The sequence below is a fragment of the Piliocolobus tephrosceles genome, chromosome 20 (assembly GCF_002776525.5).
Source record: "Piliocolobus tephrosceles isolate RC106 chromosome 20, ASM277652v3, whole genome shotgun sequence".
Lineage (NCBI taxonomy): Eukaryota > Metazoa > Chordata > Mammalia > Primates > Cercopithecidae > Piliocolobus > Piliocolobus tephrosceles.
The window spans coordinates 49,087,297-49,109,205 of NC_045453.1; the positions used below are offsets into that span (position 1 = coordinate 49,087,297).

The 21,909-nt window shown below is 37.1% G+C and overlaps 1 protein-coding gene across 1 annotated transcript in view; it reads right to left on the reverse strand.

Moving 5' to 3' along the window:
* The window catches only part of SPTLC3 (serine palmitoyltransferase long chain base subunit 3), a 164,599-nt gene that overhangs the window by 69,295 nt on the left and 73,395 nt on the right, over positions 1-21,909 (reverse strand). The window contains exons 5-6 of the mRNA XM_023217963.1: positions 7,308-7,432; positions 4,945-5,038 (exon numbers count right to left, since the gene is read on the reverse strand). Coding sequence (XP_023073731.1) covers positions 4,945-5,038; positions 7,308-7,432 — 219 coding nt within the window. The remainder of the gene's footprint in view (positions 1-4,944; positions 5,039-7,307; positions 7,433-21,909) is intronic.

Below are 21,909 nucleotides of genomic sequence, written 5' to 3' on the forward strand. Positions count from 1 at the left end.
CATAACAGAAAAATTCCAAGAATAAAAGGACTGTAAAGGACACCCACTTACTTTAACCTAGATTCACCTATTAACACTTTATCCCATTTGCTTAATCATCTCGTCTGTGCATATTTATAGTTATGTCTGTCCACCTGTGTTTAAATGTGTGTGTGTGTACGCACACACACACACACAATTGTTTCCCTGAATTAAGACTAAGTTGCATATATCATGGTCTTTACTCCTAAATAATTCAGTGTGTCTTCTTTAAGAATGGGGTATTCTCCCCCTTAAGAATAGGGTATTATACTTTTACAGCAAGATTCAGCAAACTTTTTCTATAAAAAGCCAGATAGTTTTGCTTTAGGCTTTGTGGACCACATACAGTCTCTGTTGTGTAGTCTTCTTCGTTCTTTATACGATGCTTTAAATATGTAAAAGTGTTCTTAGCTCACAGGTCGTAAGTTGTCTACTCCTGGACCATGGTGAAATGATCCACTTCAGTAGTTTTAATGTTGATACACTATTCTTACCTAGTATTATCTAATTTACCACACATCTTCCAATTTTTCAAATCAGCCTAGTAATATCCTTTATGCATTTTCTGTCTTTTTTGGAAACTAGTCCAGAACCCGCCTTTGCACTTGGTTGATACTGTTCTTTCATACGATTTAATCTGGGCCATTTCTTCAACCTTTCACTGTCTCTTATGATATTGATATATTTAGAAAATACAATTCCTTTTTTAAAAATAGACTGTTCCGAATTTGGGGTTGTCTAGTGGTAGGATTCAGTGCCCTAACCTGCATCCCATATAAATGATGTCAAAGGCTTTTTAGGGTATCATATCTGGAGACACACAGGGTCCGTTTGCCCCTCACTGATGACTTCTAAGCAATAGCAAATGGAAAAACAAAAACAAAACAAAACAACAACAACAAACCCAAACAAACAGAGAATAGAGAAATTCAGAGAACACTGCTTTAGAGACAGATGATCTTCAGAATTATTAAGTATGTTTTTTTTCATCCAATGCTGTTCAAAGCTTTAACTTAAAGCTTGTGTCTGTTTCCATCTCTACTAGACATATGAGAAGGCAACTAAATGTTTTGAGAAAAACCTGTTTATCCAGGGAACAGTATGGTGAGAAGCGGAACTCCCAGGTGCCTTTTGTTGATTTTTGAAGTACATACATTCTTAGCTTGTGTATACATCTTAATTTTTGTACATTAACTGGTCAAGGTCTTATCTGTCAGTCTCTGCTCCAGTAGTTCAGCCCCACGTTCAGGTCATGCTGAAAGTCCTGCTGCTCTGTGCACGCTCCAGATTAGTTTTCTGCTTGAAATAATCTTTTCTTCTTTCCTGATTAGAATTATCTTAATCCTTCAGCATCTACTGCAAATGCCCTCCATTTTATGCAGTTCCCAAGGAGAAACAGACTTCATTTTTCCCTAATGTTTTCTACTGTCCCTTAGTGGCACTGACAACAATGACGAGGGTAATAATAGTAATAATGTAGCAACTACAAATAATTCAGTAGTTTCCATTGCCAGGCATTGTGCTAAGCACTTATATGCCTTTTCTAACCATGGTATTATTTGTGTATCATAATTATCCTCAGTTTTGGAATAGGAAAATTGAGATCCAGAAGGTAAAGTAGTGTGTCTAGGACCACGGTCTCACAGTCTAATAAGCTAGAGGATAAGGACACAAATGCATGGGTCAAAGCCTGTACTCTGTTTCAAAATATTGGAGCAATGGTTTTAATTTTATATATATTGTATGATTATAATAATATTGTTAGCTTAAATTTACTTACAGGGAAACATACAGATATTAAGTGTACAATTCCATGAATTTACATAAGAACGTAACCATTACCCCATCAAAATATTGACCCAGAGAGTTCTTTTATGCCTCTTCTCACCAATTCCCTCCCTCCAAACCAGAGACAAGCATTGTTAAGATTTCTATCATCATAGATTAGTTTTGTCTATTTTTGAATTGACTGTAAATGAACTCACACAGTAAGTACACACATTTGTGTCTGGTTTATTTCACTCAAACTAATTAAAATAATTTTTCTTGAGAGTCAGCCATGTTACGTGTAGCTGTAGCTTGTTGCTTTTTTAAAATTGTAGAGTAGTGTTCTATTGTATAAATAAGTAACAGTTTTTTTCTACTCTCCTGTTGGTAGACATTTGGATTGTTTCCAGATTCTGGCTGTTATGAATAAAGATGCTATGAATATTCTTGTACAAGCCTTTTAGTGGACACACACTTTCATTCCTTTTGGGTAAATATCTAGGTATAGAATTTTTGGGTCATATATAGGGGCATGTTTTGCTTTATAAAACTTTGCAAAATAACTTTCCAAAGAAGTTGTACCATTTTACACTCCATAGGCAATGGGTGAGTGTTCTAGTGGCTCCACATCCTTGCTAACATTTGGCATTGTCACCTTTTTAATTTTAGCTATTTTAGTGGGTGTGAGAAAGTGCTGTAGCCAAAGCCCATACTCTTAACCACTGCTTGATGTCATCATGGCCCATTTCACTTAATACAGTAACTTGCGTACACATCTGCCTTTCCTACTAGATTCCAAGCCTCAGGTAGCTAAGATATTCCTTATCATTTTTATAGTCCTTCTGAATCAGAAGCTCAATAAATGCTTAATAAATTTTGGCTCGGAACACATTCTCTGCCAACTTTCATTCAAGAGTGTAAAACAGTAGAGAGAGGAAGAGTGAGGATAATTAATATGACAGGTGTCTGATGGTATATCCCAGGGCACACTGACAAGGTCTCAGGACAGCTTAGATTAAAGGAGGTTCAAAACAATAAGATTCTAGGTCTTAATATCTCTCAGCATGTATTATAATCATCTGGGGAACTCTGAAAAAAATGCAGATATCTTGGCCCCAACCCAGTAGCGGTCATCTTGGAGGATTTCTACCCTAAAAGCCTTAAGCTGGAGACTAGGGAATGCTTGGTCAATGATTAATGAAGCTTACGTTTAGTCTCCCAGTTGGTCATTTATATATGTATGTATGTTTACTTATCTGTCTATGCATATGACAGATATTTGGACTGAGTTGATCTGAGATGGGCACAGTCATTGGTCTTTTAGGGATGTTCCCTAGATGCCACTATTGTGCAGCTAGCGTTAAGAGCAGTGACACAGTAGAATGGAGTGAAGAAACAAGAGGTTTACACTGATGATGATCATGTTGATCTGTTCCAAAGAGATAATAACCCGACTATGTCTCTCTCTGGAAGTGAGATTATCATGTTTAACCATATACATAGATGGAACTACAGTTGAATGACTGCCTAGCTATCCCCTTTATCCTTTGCCAAGTAGACAGAGCCTTTGATCAGCAATCATCTGTCATGTTGAAGAATCAAAGGGCACAACACACTTGAGCTAATACCAAAGGCATTCCTTGTAGTCTCTTAATAAATGTACTTGGAGCCCTGAAAGATGTCTACTCCAAACATGAATTCCCAACACTGCCAAAATGATTTGAGTCTAGATGTGACAATCCATGATATTTCAGGCAGAGCTGAAAGAATTTAACTTGGCTTATCAAAGTCTAAAGCCAAAATTGAGTGTCCGATGCGAAATGGACAAACGAAGTCAACGTATTTTGAATGACATTAAGCTAGATGTTATAGCCACCCTATAAGTCTGAGCAGGCCACAGTTTGGCTCTTCTGGAAGGTCTGGTCCTGAACTTCACTCTAAGTGTTCATCTTCACATAGCTACTGAAAATGGCTCAGTAAGGCATAGCCAGACCTCACCCCACTCAGTGAGAGCCATAGATTTTTCATTTGAACAACTGTGCGAGTTAGACAAGGGGGTTCACTAGAGAATACTCCCATGCATTTTGTTTCCTCCCCCATGGGACAATTGTTCTTTGGTTTAAGTTTGCTGCGAGGTGGGCAGAACAGAATTGAAACAATTCTTCCTCAGTTCTCCGTCAACCTTCTTCTTGTCACTTCAAACTTTGTTACCTCCTTGGAGGATGGAGGGGAGAGCTAGGAAGGAGGAACAGGGAAAAATGGAGAAGGGAAAGCAGGAGAGAAAGGTGGTAAGGAAGAAAGAGAAAACAAATTTGTGTGTGTACACGTGTGTGCATGTGTGTGCATGCGTGCACACATGCACAGACAGAAGGGAATTTTCCAACGACAATAACAAATTAGAATCGAAGCCCTTCAACTAGGAGGATCCTTACCTATCACAGAGTTTGATACCTCATTTTACAGATGAGGAAACTCAATGCAAGAAAGATGAAAGGATTTATACAAAGTGACACAGTAAGTCAGGAGCAGAGCTGGACGAGAGAACTCAGGTGTCCACCACCATACACCTCCTTCAAAGTGTTCTCTGATAATTTCCATGCTGCCTCATCAAGTCTCTAAAAGAAATAGCCTTCTGCCTGCTCCTCACCACCCAACCGCACAAACCAGAGCCTGAAAAGACATTTCAATGAAGTTGAATAGATGGTTTTGTTAGGTAGGGAGCTGAGCATCTGTGGGTGGGCAAAGTAGAAGGAGGCATTCTTCTAAGGAATAGGCCCATTTTTTAACCGAACATAACACAAAACTTAAGTCTCCAAACTTTCTCAAGACAGAGTTGTAGAAAGGGAAGAGTTATAACACTTCTGATAATTAAATGGCAGTCCTAAGAGATCAATCGTGGCTTTAGAGGCCACATTGCAAAACCACTAACAGTGACATTAATGTGTTTGGGTTACACTTAACAATCTGGATGTTTAATGCTCTTCAACCATTTGTTCCAGGTCACCAGAGGTTAACAAGCCAGTAGTGAATATAAACATAATTATATTTCACGAGGCTACGTTGTCAGCTTGAAAAACAGAACAAAGCCTCATCAATAATCTTTACTTTCTTCTAGGAGCAAGCCAGTACATGTTGAATAAATACATTGACACTCACTGTTGTGTTTGAAGATTCTTATGGTTGCACCTGAGAGTCGGGCCCCAAGCACAAGCGATGTGTGGTTTAACTCATCACTTAAAATGAGGCATCCCTGTGCAGAAAGCAAGCACACAAAACACAAGCCAATAAATAAAACCAAGGAAAAACAACTTGTGGGGACAGGAAGACACTCTAAAACCTGCAACACCAATTTCTAAAACTCACTTTAATTTTAAAAGGCCAAGAGTTTAACCTGGTGTCTATATGGATAAAATCATGTTTAGCAGTCAGCTGATGCAGATGGGAGTTGTTTTAAGATATTACATGTTCACAGCAACATTTACATATAGTTTGCAGTCAAGAAGTTCATCCAAGATCTTTGTTAAGCACCAGGGAGAGCCTTAAAGTGTTGATCTCCGACAGGAAGATTGGTAGATTTTTGGGTGGGTTATGAGCTTGTAGGGGCACTTCCATGAGGGATTATTTGGAACAGTTTTAGTTATTCCTACTGAAAGGCGGGGGTCTTTTGTGCAGGACAATTTAAGCTCTTACTTCTGATTCTCATTTTCCACTGTATTAACATCCCATGTAGGCAAAAACATCACTGTTTTACAGTCAAAAACTTTGAATATGGAAAAGTATAGATGGCAATTCAGTCTGCGGTATGTGGATTAAGTCAGTCTAACTTACTGCTTGCAAATTACTCTTTGTAAAATTATTTTTCTTTTTAAGTTAAACATTTCTAAATTGTAAAACTGCTTAAGCATACCAAAAATGCAGGCAAATTATGGTGAACCTTTGTCTTTTGTGGCCTTCCAGAATCTTTGAATTTTCCCGTATATTTCTATAGTTTCACACATAGCATGTTTTGAGTTTTTCTGAGGCAAAAGCCACAAAAATTCCCATATATTTGTGCTCTAGATATATGCATTTTTGTAATTTTTCTGGTGGAACATTTAGGAGTTATTTGTAAGCCTCCTACTTCGCCTTTCCTGAGAATAGGACATTCTCCTACAAAAATCACAATTCAATGATCACATTCAAGAAGTTCAATGCTTTTACAACACTATCATTTGATAGTTCAAATTTAAATTTCCCCAACTTTTCTAATGATGTCTTAAAGCTTTTAATAGACATCATCATTCCTTTGATGTTGTTCATTGCAAAATCCAGTCTAAGACCATACATTGCATGTAGTTGCGATGAGACACATTTTCAAAGGCATAAATTTGATGAATGTACTTGCTTACTTGCAATGAACCAGCCAACTTCCCATTTTTTTTTTTTTTCTGAGGAACAATTTCAAATGCCGGCATGATTGTCACTGTATGGCTCATTGCCATTTGGCACCTGCTTTCATCTCTGATCTTTTCTTTGACCACCATTCTGTATTCTAGTTCCTCCAAACCTATGTATTTTACATGTGCTGTTCCCTCTTCATGTCCTAAATACAACTTATTTATCTGTTAAAATTCTGTTCTCCTCTCACCATTTTTGCACAGACATTGCAGACTTTCTCAGGAAGGGTTTTGGGCAGCTCTTTGTCCTTCCTCAAATATGGGCATGCCTTTTCTATGGTATTTGTCCTACTTTGTTCAATATATTGTTTCCCCCGTTAGACTCTAAAGTACATAATTTAAAAGCCATAGGTCTTGTTCATCTTTGTATGTCTTGTATCTTCCCTCATATGAAGACATAGTAGATTCTCAAGAATTGGTTTATTGAATGAAAAAATAAATGAGTAACGTAGGAAAAATATTTTGTCCAAGTAAATGCTTAATAAATATTAGCTATGAGAAGTTGCAAATGGGAACTCAGGAGCCCAAAATTATGATTGCTTTGTTAAACTGTCTTTGAAGATGAATTCTGACCCATGTCTAGGGTTTCAATTATATAATCAGCAATATCATGATAACATTTGCTGGACTAAGCTGGCATACTTATTCAAAAATATCGATTTCCAATCAGTTTCTCCTAAGAAAAGAACCTTCTCACACATGCTTCTTTTTTTTTTTGAGGTGGAGTCTCGCTCCATCATCAGGCTGGAATGCAGTGGCCTGATCTCGGCTCATTGCAACCTCTACTTCCTGGGTTCAAGCAATTCTCCTGCCTCAGCCTCCTGAGTAGCTGGGACTATAGGTGCGTACCACCACTCCCAGCTAATTTTTGTATTTTTAGTAGAGACAGGGTTTCACCATGTTGGCCAGGATGGTCTCGATCTCTTGACCTTGTGATTTACCCACCTCGGCCTCCCAAAGTGCTGGGATTACAGGCGTAAGCCACCGTGCCCATCTCAGCCATACTTCTAACAAGGAACTGCTCAGAGTTACAATTCTTAGGAGTAATACAGTAGAAGACAATTATGTTAACAAACTTCTCACCTTTCCAACTAATGCTGGGATATTCATTGAGTTAGTTGCGAATCCCATCCCAAAGACCATAGCTGCTTCCACATTCAGGAACTTAGCCACAAGGTCCTCCAGCTCCTTGTGCTTATCCAAGGTGCCTGCACATAAAATTACATGAGGAGTGAGCCTTCACTTTTCTCTTTTTTTTTTCTTTCTTTTTTTTTTTTTTTATTATACTTTAAGTTCTAGGGTACATGTGCATAACGTGCAGGTGGAGCCTTCACTTTTCAACAAGGCCAAGATTGAAAACTCAAATTCCAGTACATACACATCACCAAAAGACCTATACAAGAGTGCTTGTAGCAGGAAGATTTGCCATTGCCCGAATCTAGATAATAGCCCAAATATTCAACTATTGTAGAATGGAAAAATACAATGTGGGGTATTTGTATAGTGGAATTCAATACAGCAATGAGAAAGAACGAACTACTGCTCCACACAACATTGTGGTTGAATCTCACAAATCTGTTGTTGAGTGAAAGAAGTCAGACATCTAAAAAGGTACAGGCTGTATGATTCCGTTTACATAAAGTTTGCAAACAGGCAAAACAAATCTACAGTGCTAGAAGTCAGGATAGTAGTTATTTTTGTTAGGAGCATGAACACGGTTTTTAGATTCTCTGAATGTTCTGTTTCTGCATTTGTTACGTAGGTATGTTTGCTTTGTGAAGATCCGTTGAGCTGTATACTTACGACTGGTGCACTTTTCACCGTGCCATAAGTGAAATAAAATTTACAAAAAACACCCACAATTCTCTCTTTTTACTCTACATCTCACAAGTAATTAATTAAATTATAACCCCATCAGAGTTTCCTCCACCTGAATGCAAAACAGATTCAATGACTTCCATAGATACCAATAATTTATTGAACCTTATAATTTATTGAACCTTTGGAATGTACTAGATACGGTGTTAAGCCCACTATTTAGGTTCTCTCATTTAATCTTAGAAGCCAATAATGCAGGTATTTTTACTTCACAGATAACAAAACTGAGAGTTAAGAGGTTACCAATAAAAAGCAACAGAGATAATCTAGTTTAACTCCAAAGTTTAGTTTTTACCTCTTTACAATTGTTTATATGTTTGCCGTTTGATCCCTCCTTAAACATAATCCCCTCATGCTTTGCTACAGCAAATGTTGATGCTCGCTCTTCATATTTTCTGTTTGCTATCACTTGAACTCCTAGGTCTGCACAGTCCAATATGGTAGCCACCAGCTATATGTGGTTAGTGCAATTGAGAAACTGAATTTCAAATTTTATTTAATTTTAAGTAACATAAACTGTAAAGCTAAAGCATAGTAAAGTGCATTTCACCAACTGCAAAATTATTTTTTGATAACATTACATTTCATATTAATTATTGGAAATTTAATGTCTTTATTAAGATGTGCTGTAAGTGTAAAATATGTGTCACTTTCTGAAGCCGTAGTACAATGACAAAAAGAATGTAAAATAGTACTTTTTTTTTTTTTTTTTTTTTTGAGATGGAGTCTTGCTCTGTAGCCCAGGCTGGAGTGCAGTGGTGTGATCTCGATTCACTGCAGCCTCGGCCTCCCGGGTTCAATCAATTCTCCTGCCTCAGCCTCCCAAGTAGCTGGGACTACAGGTGCATGCCCCCACGCCAGGCTAATTTTTTGTATTTTAGTAGAGATGGGCTCATCTCCTGAGCCAGGCTGGTCTCAAACTCCTGAGCTCAGGCAATCCACCCACCTTGGCCTCCCAAAGTGCTGGGATTACAGGTGTGAGCCACTGCACCCAGCCCGATATTTTTTATAGTGATTACACATTTAAATGGCAATAGTATGATATACTGTGTTAAAGAAAATGTATAATTAAATTGATTTTACCAGTTTTTTTCCTTATTAAATATGGTTATTAGAAAATTTAATATTACACATGCGTCTTGCCTCCTGTTTTTATTGAGCAAGGCTTTCTAAATGATATAACTGACAGAACGGAAAAATGTACAAGTGGAGAGATGCTGTAATTTACACACATAGAACATAGGAGCTGTTGCTCAGATTTGAGTTACGGGAGTATTGTTAGCATGTTTAGGGCCGCTATAAACATACTTCCTTTTGCCCAAGGATCAACATAGTTTAATATACAGAGTATGATATAAGAATGTATTTAAATTGGTAAATTAATTTTCTTACTGTGCTAAAATAGTAAGAAGGTACTGAATGGTCAGTTCTAAGATTTCTATTGCATTTCATGTTGAAGAGGATACTTCTTGATCTTTGCCATTCATGAGAGGTCACACTGAGGGGCCTTGCTTTTCAAACCAGAATTTATTTATCTCCAAAGTTATTAGAAGACATAATAAAACAAGCGTTCTAGGCCAGGTGTGGTGGCCCACGCCTGTAATCCCAGCATTTTGTGGGCTGAGGCAGGTGGATTACCTAAGGTCAGGAGTTCAAGACCAACCTGGCCAACATGGTGAAACCCCATTTCTATTAAAAATACACACACACACACAAAAAAAAGCCTGGCATGGTACCGCATGCTTGTAATCCCAGCTACTCAGGAGGCTGAGGCAGGAGAATCACTTGAACCTGGGAGGCGGAGGTTGCAGTGAGCCGAGATTGCCCCACTGCACTCCACCCTGGGTGACAGAAAAAAAAAAAAAAAAAAAAAAAAAAAAAAAAACAAACCAAAAAAACAAAAAACAAACAACAACAACAAAAACAACAACAAAAACAAGTGTTTTTTTTTTTGATTATTCTTTAAATTCCAGGGTACATGTGCACAACGTGCAGGTTTGTTACATATGTATACATGTGCCATGTTGGTGTGCTGCACCCATCAACTCGTCATTTACATCAGTTATAACTCCCAATGCCATCCCTCCCCTCTTCCCCCCTTCCCATAATAGGCCCCCGTGTATGATGTTCCCCTTCCCATGTCCAAGTGATCTCATTGTTCAATTCCCACCTATGAGTGAGAACATGCGGTGTTTGGTTTTCTGTTCTTGCAATAGTTTGCTGAGAATGATGGTTTCCAGCTGCATCCATGTCTCTACAAAGGACACAAACTCATTCTTTTTTATGGCTGCATAGTATTCCATGGTGTATATGTGCCACATTTTCTTAATCCAGTCTGTCACTGATGGACATTTGGGTTGATTCCAAGTCTTTGCTATTGTGAATAGTGCCGCAATAAACATACATGTGCATGTGTCTTTATAGCAGCATGATTTATAATCCTTTGGGTATACACCCAGTAATGGGATGACTGGGTCATATGGTATTTCTAGTTCTAGATCCTTGAGGAATCGCCATACTGTTTTCCACAATGATTGAACTAGTTTACAATCCCACCAACACTGTAAAAGTGTTCCTATTTCTCCAGCTTAGAGTAGGGAAGTTTTATGGGGTCTTTTGATGAATAACGAAGACAGGGAAGAAGATCAAAAGGCCATGCAATGCCAAGACAATAAGGTGACTAGGCAGTAAATACCAGCCTGAAGACATTCATTCCTAGAGAAGTCTTCTAGTAAAGACACAAGGTGCCCAAACTTTGCCAACTTGATATATTTCCCCTTTCCTGCCCAGAGGGTCAGGTGACAACTGGTCCAGTCACCCAGAAGTGCATGAGTAGAAGTTCATGATGCATCTCCATTTGTCTTTCTCCACCCTTAATCTTTCCAAAACCTGCCATCTCAGGAGCTTAATCTACAACAGTTGCATCACTAAAAGTTGTTAGATTAATGTGGGATATGTTGTCATGCAAACAGCCAGTCAACTCATGAGAAGTGGGTGTGTCTAAGACCATTCTGAGAAATTGCTCACTACAAGATCCTTTCCATTAGACCTGGCTTAAAGACAGGGAGGAGGCTAGGCACAGTAGTTCATGCCTATAATCCCAGCACTTTGGGAGGCTGAGGCAGGAGGATTACTTGAAGTCAGGAGTCTGAGACCAGCCTGGCCAATACGGTGAGAACCCCATCTCTAAAAAATAAATAAAAAGCAAAGTAGCTGAGCATGGTGGTACACACCACCCCAGCTATTTGGGAGGCTGAGGTGAGAGGATTGAGCTTAGGAGGTTGAGGCTGAAGTGAGCTATGATCACGCCACTGCACACCAGCCTGGGTGACAAAGCAAGATCTCATTAAAAAAAAAAAAAAAAAAAAAAAAAAAAAAAAAAAAAAAAAAAAAAGAAAGAAAAAAAAGGAAAAAGAAAACAAGGGAAGAGAGAGGAAAAAGGAAATGCCAGTGTCCATCTGAGGTCTGAGGTCCCCAGACACAGTCCTTTTTCAGGATTTCCAGTGGGCACGTGGTTAGCAAAGTGAGTTTTAGCTGTTAGATGCAAGACCAATTTCTATGACCAGATGTCTCACAGCCGAGTTACAAGTTAAGAGAGGTTTTGCATCTAGGGGCTTACCTTCATTTATATAGAAAACAATAATCCCTAAACTCCATTACCATGGAGTTTCTCTGTTTAGTGTTCATAGCTCAGACTTTATTAACAAACCTGAAAGATTCCCAGGATGGCTGAGGATCTTTCACCACTTCTACTTCAGGAAGCCATGTCTTTGAAAATCAGATTGGACTGGTCTGGCGTGAGGTGGGTTTTTAAAGGAATAATGAAAAATCTTCCTTTTAATCAAGGGCTGCTTTACTCTTCCTGCTCTTCATATTCAAAAAATAAAAATGTAGGAAGAGCTTGGGGAAATAAAGTAGTCACTAGAAGCTTTGCTTTCTACAAACATTCATTCAGGCTATACCCTGATTGAGTAAAGGTGTCAACTTGCAGTTGGTGGTCCAAGTACTTAGGTAAATTCTGGAAATCAAGTACAACATTTTGTCTTTGGTATATAAATATTGGCATTTTTTAACTCCTAAGAAAGCATAGTTACAATGCTAGCTGAAGGTATAAATAAACCCACAATAGCTTTTTTTTCTGTTTCTCTGTGACATGTTAGTCTCTGAAAGTCAATAACAGCCATAAATTGGCTATTGACAATGGATCTCCAAATTGCTGTGTTATGCATATAATAAATCTTATATGCTAAGTAGTATTTTCATGTACCAAGTGCCACGTTTGCTGCCATCAGTCAAATAAAAAATTAGATTCAAGATACAGTACCAATATTCTATCTATGGACTATATGCATGTCTACTGAATTTTTATTGATACTGACTGGCTCGTACTCTTTAGGCAGATATTACTGGCCTACATATTGACGTTGGTTAATAGCAAAGAGTGTGGGTGTTATTAACAAGCCTGTTTCACAACTACCAATTCTTTTGTAGCCCACATGAAGACTATTTTCCAAATTGTGACTGTAGCCACTTTTGGTCCAGAATGTCCTGTTCATAAACTGTTCCTTAGACCTGGCCTAAGAGCAGGCTGTTTGTTATGGGGACCTGCCAGCTGTCCCATCTTGCCATTCACACTGTGAGTCAGAGCTATGAGTTCACATCTGTGGCACTTTGCTTGAACTGGTAATTCTTGCATTAAAGCCAGCATTCACATTCTGCTTAAAGAATTACACCTTGGAGTTCATCCTTCGGAAGCATTTGGGGTACTCTGCTGCCCTCTTTGATCCACTTCCGTCCAGTCTAATGGAGGTTATAGAACAATATTGCTTCTCAAGTGACTTTGTTTTTCTGGCCATTACGAGATAGTCTGGAAGAAGCCAGATGTAGTATCTGAAATGGGTCTAGGTCATACAGTTACACTGAGCATAGGCCACTGCTGCTGGGCTAAGAGACCCTCCATCATGGTGAAGTCTGGAAAAATGGCGGAAATAACTTTCAACTACCCACTTACTCAGGCCTTCATTTTAAACAAACCACAAATCAACCTGCCTTTTGGCAGGTTGAAGCATTAGCAAATATTAGATCAGATGTAAATAAAAACCTTAAGTGGGGCACAGGTATATAATTATGATGGTCCTTCAGATAAAATAATTCTGATGAGAGAAGATTTTCTAAGTAGACAGAATAATAACTTCTCTCTTATCCCCTGGTCTCCATTATCTTTTTTAAAAAATTTTATTGATTTTTATAAATAATGTGTAATGAGTGTTCAGCAATGTATGATGATTGCTTAATTTAATCCTCATGCTCTATGTCCTCTCTAATCCTCACACCTACATATATTCTATAAAGTAAGCAACTGTATCCTTATTTTACTAGTGAGGAAACAGGTACCAACGTGATGCTACTTAAAGGAGACAGAACTGATAAATGCAGACCATCTACTTCACAATGTGCCAAGCTAATATACTGAAATGTTTTAAGCCTTATCTCAACTGTCATCCAATTTTTTGAGGTGGGTACTATTATTATCTTCATTTTATAGATGAGGAAAAAAAAAACCCTGAGAATTTAGTTTACCCTCAAGACCCCTTGGAGGTTCCAAGGTCACACAGTTAGTAAGTTTAGAGCCAAGATTGAAATTAGCATGTCTGACTCCAGAGATGAAACGCTTCATCACAATTCCATGGCTTTTTCCAAAGCAGGAAATTTTGGCAGCTGCTAGCCCAAGGGGTGCTAAGCATCTGTATGTTCTTAAATATATAAAGATTTGTTGTTATAAACATCGTAGACAATTTATTGAAATATTAATGTATGCATGTTCTCCTTAAAAAGTTGTTATTCCCCCCCTTCCATGTTTCATAAGTAACCAGGTTGAGTTTAGTTTTTGCTTGTAAAGAGGTTCATGATACAAGGTCCAAAGCAGGAATTATTTCCTTCCAGTCTTTATAAAAGCTTACACAAATTGAAAGGACTCCATTAAGAGTACTCAAAGGAGAGGAATCGAGGTATGTGAAGCAGAGAGGGTAAAGAGGATTGATCAAGACTGGAGTCAACAGATCCATTCATATCTCTTGATGGTAGCTGCCTGGGGACAGTTGCAAGTTGCATGAACATGGCTTGGATGCTAGATACTGGAGTCTCTATCCTCACCATAGACTCCTCAGCCTCCAGCATCGGACAGAGACACTAGGTTTCTGGACCACAGGGCTTGTATTTAGTTAAACAGTGGCTCAACAGTGTTGACCAGTGTGGTTGTGGGACCAAGGACCAGGAGAAAGCCCTGATGTTGGGAGCTGTATAATAATCTAAAAGCTTTGCTCCATCTTGAAAAATGGGAGCCCCAGTATGGACTAAAAGTAGAAATCCAGATTGGGAATTGGGGCCAATATTAACTTGGTAATAAAAAAAGGAACTGGAGTAATTCTTGCACTCTTGAGTTTGTGATACACATGGCCTTTCCATTCATTAACTACGTTACCTTGGGAAAGTTATTGAGACTTTCAGGACTTTGGTATGCACTTTCACAAAAGTAAGTTAGACTAAACTCTAGGGACCTTGCTGAACCTCAGTTCTGTGATTTCATTACTCCCTCTGTATTTTACTTTGACTAAATAGCAGAGAATTAAGTCTGGAAGTAGTATATGATAAGATGAGAGACTCTATATTGTGTCTTTGATGAAGACTAATACATAGGCCCCTATGTGGTCTTTTAGTTCTAGCTCTTCATTGGAAGAGTTTATTCTACTCCTTCTGGGCTCACTAACATAAACTCAAATTATACAGGGGCTCCAGGCTGGTGAATAGTTCAGAGGAATATACACATCTTTACCGTGAAGGATGGTAATGGAAACATAAAATAGGTAGATCAAAAATAGGGAAAGTCTGGATGAACTCCTGGACCCTGCAACTTAAGTATTTTAAACTCTGGGCTACTTAACACTAGGTGGAAAGTCAGGTCACATATTTAGGTTATGTCCTGTCTATGAGAAGAAACGCAGGTGTCAAGATGATCAGAAATGACTTCCATTGCACTACCAGATCTAACTCTTTTGCATTATCAGGAAGAGTACAAAATAAATGGATTGGTATTACATTTCTGTCACATGGTTCTTCTGCCACCCTCAATGCTCCTCTTCCCAAAGATAATTGCCTGGATATGAGAAATTAGGACAGACATTGATAATGTCCTTCATCTTCTTCAAGTTGATATCAGTGGCCTTAAAAGATATACACAGGTGCTGATGTCAATGAAGTTTATATTCTTTTATTTCTTTTTATTTTTGAGACTGAGTTTCGCTCTCATTGCCTAGGCTGGAGTGCAATGGTGCGATCTCGGCTCACTGCAACCTCTGTCTCCCAGGTTCAAGTGATTCTACTGCCTTGGCCTCCCTAGTAGCTGGGATTACAGGCATGTGCCACCATGCCAGGCTAATTTTGTATTTTTAGTAGAGACGGGATTTCTCCATGTTGGTCAGGCTGGTCTCGAACTCCTGACCTCAGGTGATCCGCCCCCTTGGCCTCCCAAATTGCTGGGATTACAGGCGTGAGCCACCGTGCCCAGCAGTATTCTTAATATATTTGGCTATAATGAGAGTTTTTTAGTCTAAAGGAAGGATCTTGGTATTTGGCTGAGATTTGGAAATGTGGCTCATTGCTATTAAATCTAGAGGATTTATTTTCTCCAAATCATTGTGATGTCAAGTACTTGTCTAGATCAGCAAACTTTTGGTAGAGATCTAGAGAATAAATGGTTTGGGCTTTGCAGGCCATACGGTTGTTGTTGCAACTATTCAACTCTGCTGTTGTAAAGTGAAAACAGTCATAGACAATACACAAAATAATGGGTATGGCTGTGATCCAACAAAGCTTTACGGACACTGAAATTTGAACTTCATATAATATTCATGTGTCACAAAGTCTTACTCTTATTTTTATTATTCCAATTATTTAAAACTACACAAAAACAGGGGGCAGCTGGATTGGTTTAGTGACCTCTGATCTTGATGTTTTCTGGTTTTTGTTATGAGCAGCATGGAGCAGCACAAATGGCTCTCCAGTGGGACTCAAGAGAACTGATGTCTAGTCTTCTCAACCTATATAGACTGTGGAAACATTGATTGGCAAGTCATTAAAAATCTCTGGGGTTTTATGTGTCTCATCTTATGGTATTTATGTGGGAAGATGGAAGGTGGCAGATCTACAAATTCTGAAATTCTGTGAATTTCAACATTGTTTGATCATCCCAGATATCACCTTGCTGGCAAGTATTATACTTATGTAAAATTACTGTCGTATCTCGTTGAATTGTGCTTGGCTTTGTTGAACCTATAGAACTAAATTCTACGTTTGCAGAAATATGCCTGCTAGTTGAAATTGAGCTGTGCTGTAATTTCTATCACGGTCAGGAGAAGGGCAATTACATTGTCAGAACTCTACTAGATCTCAGGAAATTGCCAAAAGGCTTTCGGAAACCAAGGTACGCTTCCATTTTTCTCCACCCAAACAATTCCTCTGAGAGTCCCATTCTCCCGAAACATACTCTTAAAAGAAAATTAACAGGCTTGAGAGAGATGCAATAAAATCTCATTAATCAGAATCTATAATAATTTGGTTTGAGAGGAATTGGCACTATTCATGAAGAAAGGTTTTGCTGTGTCCATTATCTAATTGGAGTGGGGATGTTTATTGCTAATTTAATCAAATCCACTGCTTGAAAACGTGTTTGTTACATTGATTTACATAAAAATAAGTTAAGTAAAATTTCTTTTTAAAAGAAATTTAAGATCTCTAGTTGGTAGCAATTTTTTAGCAACTGCTCCTTCTTAAGGCAACTTAAAAGGCCAAAAGAATATATTTATTTAAAATATACTTTAGACATTTTGCATATTTGGGCTGGTCCCTTCTTCAAAAGCTCAGGTTAACAAAACTACACTTCTTAGACCTAGCTACAAATCTTTGAGAAAGAAACACAGGAAGAGCCTCGATAATTTAAATTAAATGATAGCAGATAATTTGTTAAGAAGATAAATGGTTGGGAGGAGGGGTTTACAAATTCGTTAATGATTAAGAACAATATGCTGTACACCCTATAGTTCACAACCTATAGTTCAGCAATGTATAGTCACTTATTAACCAATGTTATTTCTGTATATCAGTGACAGTTCCTATGAGTCAGCCCACTCCTTGTTCCTCTTTGCCTTTGAAAACCTGTTGGTGGCAAAGGTGGGAGGAAGCACTTCCCAAGGCAACTTGGAAGTGTGTCCTGGGAAGCTGTCCTCCACTTCGGGCCAAATGAACTCTCTATATTAATTTCGCCTCAGTTTCTTTCTTTAGGTCAACAGGAGAAACTAGGATTTGAGTTCAAGCAACTTAATCCCAGAGCTTTTGTTCTTGACTATGGTGCTAAAGAACTTCATTATAATTTCAAATGACTAAATAATATTATGCTAAACAAATCCACCAAATATATTTAATCAATTTCTGAATGTTAGAAACTACTTGTTTCCCTAACTTTATCATTATTAGTCTCACTGCAATGATTATTCTTGAACATACTTATTTAAATACTTTATTCAAGTTGAAATACTTATTCATGTTTTTAAAGACAAAATTCTCAAAATAGAGTTACAAAGTTAAATGGCTGCTTTTGATACCTTTTCAAATTGCTCTCTAATTTACTTTATCAATGATATATGAGAGTGCTCTTTTCTTTACTCCTTGGAAACTACTGGGGATTATTATTTTTTAACTTTTGTCAATTAGGGTAAAAGGATATCTCAATGTCTCAATCATTCTTTGATTATTAATAGTCATATATACAATACATATATGGCTAATGAGTCTATGGAAAATATTCTGCCCCATTAATAATCAAAGAATGATTAAGACATGGGGATACCATTATATATATGTAATGGTATCTTATATATATCATAAATGCCTGTTTGTGTACTGGATCTACTTTTTAATGTTAAATTTTCATTGAACTATAATATACACACAGAAAAGGAAACAAATCACAAATATAGAGCTCTATAAATTTTCATAATGTGAACACACACACATGTAACTACATCAGGATAAAGAAACAATTATGAACAGCCCTGGGAAGTCCCTCTGTGTCCCCTTCTGGTTCTCATCCACCTTCCTCTAAAGGTGAGTGCTATCCTATGCATTCCCGACAGAGGCAATGTTGCCCCAAAAGGGGCAAAAATTGGTTCTTGTGGGAGGGGTAATATCTTAATCTATGCAGGTATACCTACCCACTATATAAACAGATATTCTATCTATTTATCTATCTATCTAGATAGATAGAGATATAGATATACATATGTATATAACCTGCTCAGAGGTTTTATATATAAACATTTCATAGGGGTGATGTGATAATGACAAAAGGGTTGAGAAATGTTGCACTATCCTGGCTGTGCAGTTTTGTCTGTTTTTTTTTTTTTTTTTGAGACAGAGTTTCACTCGGTTGTCAGGCTGGAGGGCAATGGTGCGATCTTGGCTCACTGCAACCTCTGCCTCCTGGGTTCGAGGAACCCAATTTTCCTGCCTCGCCCTCCCAAGTAGCAGGGGCTACAGGTGCATGCCACCACATCCAGCTAATTTTTGTATTTTTAGTAGAGATGGGGTTTCACCATGTTGGCCAGGATGGTCTCGATCTCTTGACCTCATGATCCGCCCGCCTCGGCCTCCCAAAGTGTCGGGATTACAGGAGTGAGCCCCCGCACCCGGCCAAGTTTTGCCTGTTTTGAACCTTATCAAAAACTTGTCCTGCTTCTAAAATTGGGATATTCTTTTTTTTGTTGGTTTGTGAGAGTCTTTAAGTGTTAAGAATATTAGCATGTTGTCATATATATTGGGAATAACTTTTTCCAATTGTGTTCTTTGGCTTTTATCTTTGTTAACCTTGTTTTCTATGTACAGAGGTTTAAATGTTTCATTTTGCTGAATCTTTTCCCTTCAGGTTTTTGTGAGTGTTTTCTCGGGTTCCCTGGGGTATTAGGACAAACTAAACTACTGTCAGAATCAGGCTTGAGAAGCCTGAAGGGCAAACAGCTGTGGCAGGTGGTTGGGTTAGGAGCAGGCTGACTCACCTCCAACAGGGAAGAGTGCCTGCCCATTTTCCATGACCAGGGTGGCCCCTGTGGCACTGAGTCAGCTTGCAGGACCCCTCCCACCCAGAGGGCATTCTGCCAGGGTGAGGTGAAGTCACCTGGAAAAGATGGCAGGCCAACACAGGTTGTAGAACTGAGCAGGGTTTAGTAATAAGTGACAAACTAGAAAAGCATTGCGCACATCAAGAAAACTATAGTTTGACATTCCTAATAGGGTCCTCCCTGGGAACACACAGAGTGCATTTCATATTTGAATTGTCTCAGTAGTTTTATTTTACTCATTTGATATTTTTCATCAATTCATTTATTCATTCACTCAATTATTTTGAAACTGTTTTTGGTGGTGGTGGTGGTTTTTGTATTTTCCATGTCAATCTCAAATATATTTGCAATTTATCTAGGTGTAATTTACCTAGATGTAATATGTGAGGTGGGAATATAACTTCTTCCCTTATATGACCAACCAGTTATAACACTAATCATGAAATCATTGATCCTTTTCTCACCTGGTCCGAAATACTCTTCTTATCATATACAAATGAGAGTGCAATATTGTATCCGTTTCTGGGCTTTTAGTTTCTACCCATCCACCTCTACCCTTCTTATTGAGCTTGTGTTCAATTTACATATTCATTTGTGGAATAATTAATATAACCACAGTACTGAATTTTCCCCTTCAAGTATATGGTATTTCTGTTTTTTTTTAAATGTCTTCTGTTAAGTCTTTAATAAAAGTTTTATAGTTTTCTTTCAATAGGTTCCAAACATTTTCAAAATAAGTGTATTCCCTAGGTGTTTGCTAATTTTGGTTATATTTAGTAGTAATATTATTTCCCTAGTATATTCTCTTACTGTTTATAGTTGATTATTAACTTTACTGTATGAATTAAAAATTGTTCTTTGTTGAATCTTTTTATGTCTAATAAATTTTTGATTACTTAAATATGTAAAGTGGAGGAAAATGGACCAAAACTCTGTTTTGAGTGGAATGGAGAGGCATAGTGAGGGATGGGCTCACTGTCCTACTTGGTCAATTCCCCCTCTCTCTGGTAGCCCCAAGAACAGCCCCTCCACAAGTTTCACTTGCCCTCCACAGGTCACAGTTTGAAACCCAGAAGGTGAACAATAAACTCATCTACAAATAATGGCTGTTTTACCTCTTCCTCTGTTATATATATACTTCTTATTCTGTCACACAATAGTCTTTAGATAAATATTCATTAACTTAAAGAATGAATAATGAATTAATTATATTGTTTAGTACTTCCAAAGGTTATTAAAAATGATAGTAAAACAGGCATCTTCATCTTTTTCTTGACTTTAAAATAAATATTTCTGGTATTTAACCAAGAATCATAATACGATCTCTTCAAGGTAGATATTTTTTTTCTATTCAGGAATTTCTTGTTTATATTCTATTTAAAATTTTAGAGAAATGGATAATGAACTTTATAAATGCTTAGCAGCATCTGTGAAGATAATCAGTTTATTTATTAGCTATTTCAATATTTTAAATGATCTCCTTATTGAAGTATTATTTTGGTCCCTGAATAGAATTACTTGATTATATTATTCTGTGATTTGAATGTACTGTTAGTCTTAATGCCAATTTTCATATATAATACATATATTATTATATTATTATTTACAAAATATATTTATATTTTCTTTTTATATATTTATAAAATATATGTTACTTTGAAAAATATATTATTATTTTATATATAATAAAATATTATTTTATATATTTTAATATATAAATTATATATTAAATATAATAAATTATATTTATTATATATTATTTAATTTATTATTTAATTATATATTATTTAATATAATTTAATATATTATATTTAATATAAATTATATATTAAATATAATTAAATTTTTTTTATAAATATAAAATATTTATTTTATAAAAATAAAATAATTATTTTATAAGTAATAATATTATTTATATTTTATATATAAAATATATAAAGTAATAGTAATTTATACTTTTCCGTTTATTAAATGCATGTTTGTTAGATTTGGAGATCAAGGTTATGCTACCTCAATGGTTGTCAAGTGTGGCTGCTTACCCAAATCACCTGTGGTGACTTATTAAAAATACAGATGTTGGGCTTGGGGTGGTGGCTCCTCCCTATCATCCCAGTATTTTTGGGACTGAGGCAGGAGGATCACTAGAGGCCAGGAGTTTGAGGTTACAGTGAGCTGTGATTACACCACTGCAATCCAGCCTGGGTAACAGAATGAAACTCTAACTCTCTAAATAAAAAAAAAAGTACAGACAGCTCGGCTCAATAGAAATTACTCTTTCAAATTCTTAAGTTTCTGTTTTTAACTTTAATAATTCAATACTTTTGCTTTTCCTTTATTCTTTGCTATGTTGGTTGCCCAGTTTACTAGCTTTCATCTTTCCTGCTTGGTAAGGTAAGACTTATAGTTTCCTCTATCTACACAACTAGCTGCTTCCCGTAATCTCATACCTGTTAGTTTGTTATTAATTTTTAGCTTTATTTCACAGGATTCAAGAATGTGACTTATGTAGGTTCTACTTTTTAGAATTTCATGTGGTTTTCTTTGTGGCATAATATGTAGTAGATTTTTATGAAAATTCAATGAGAATTTAAAAAGGTGAGGTATAGAGGTAATATGTTTTAAGGTTTAGCATTCAATAG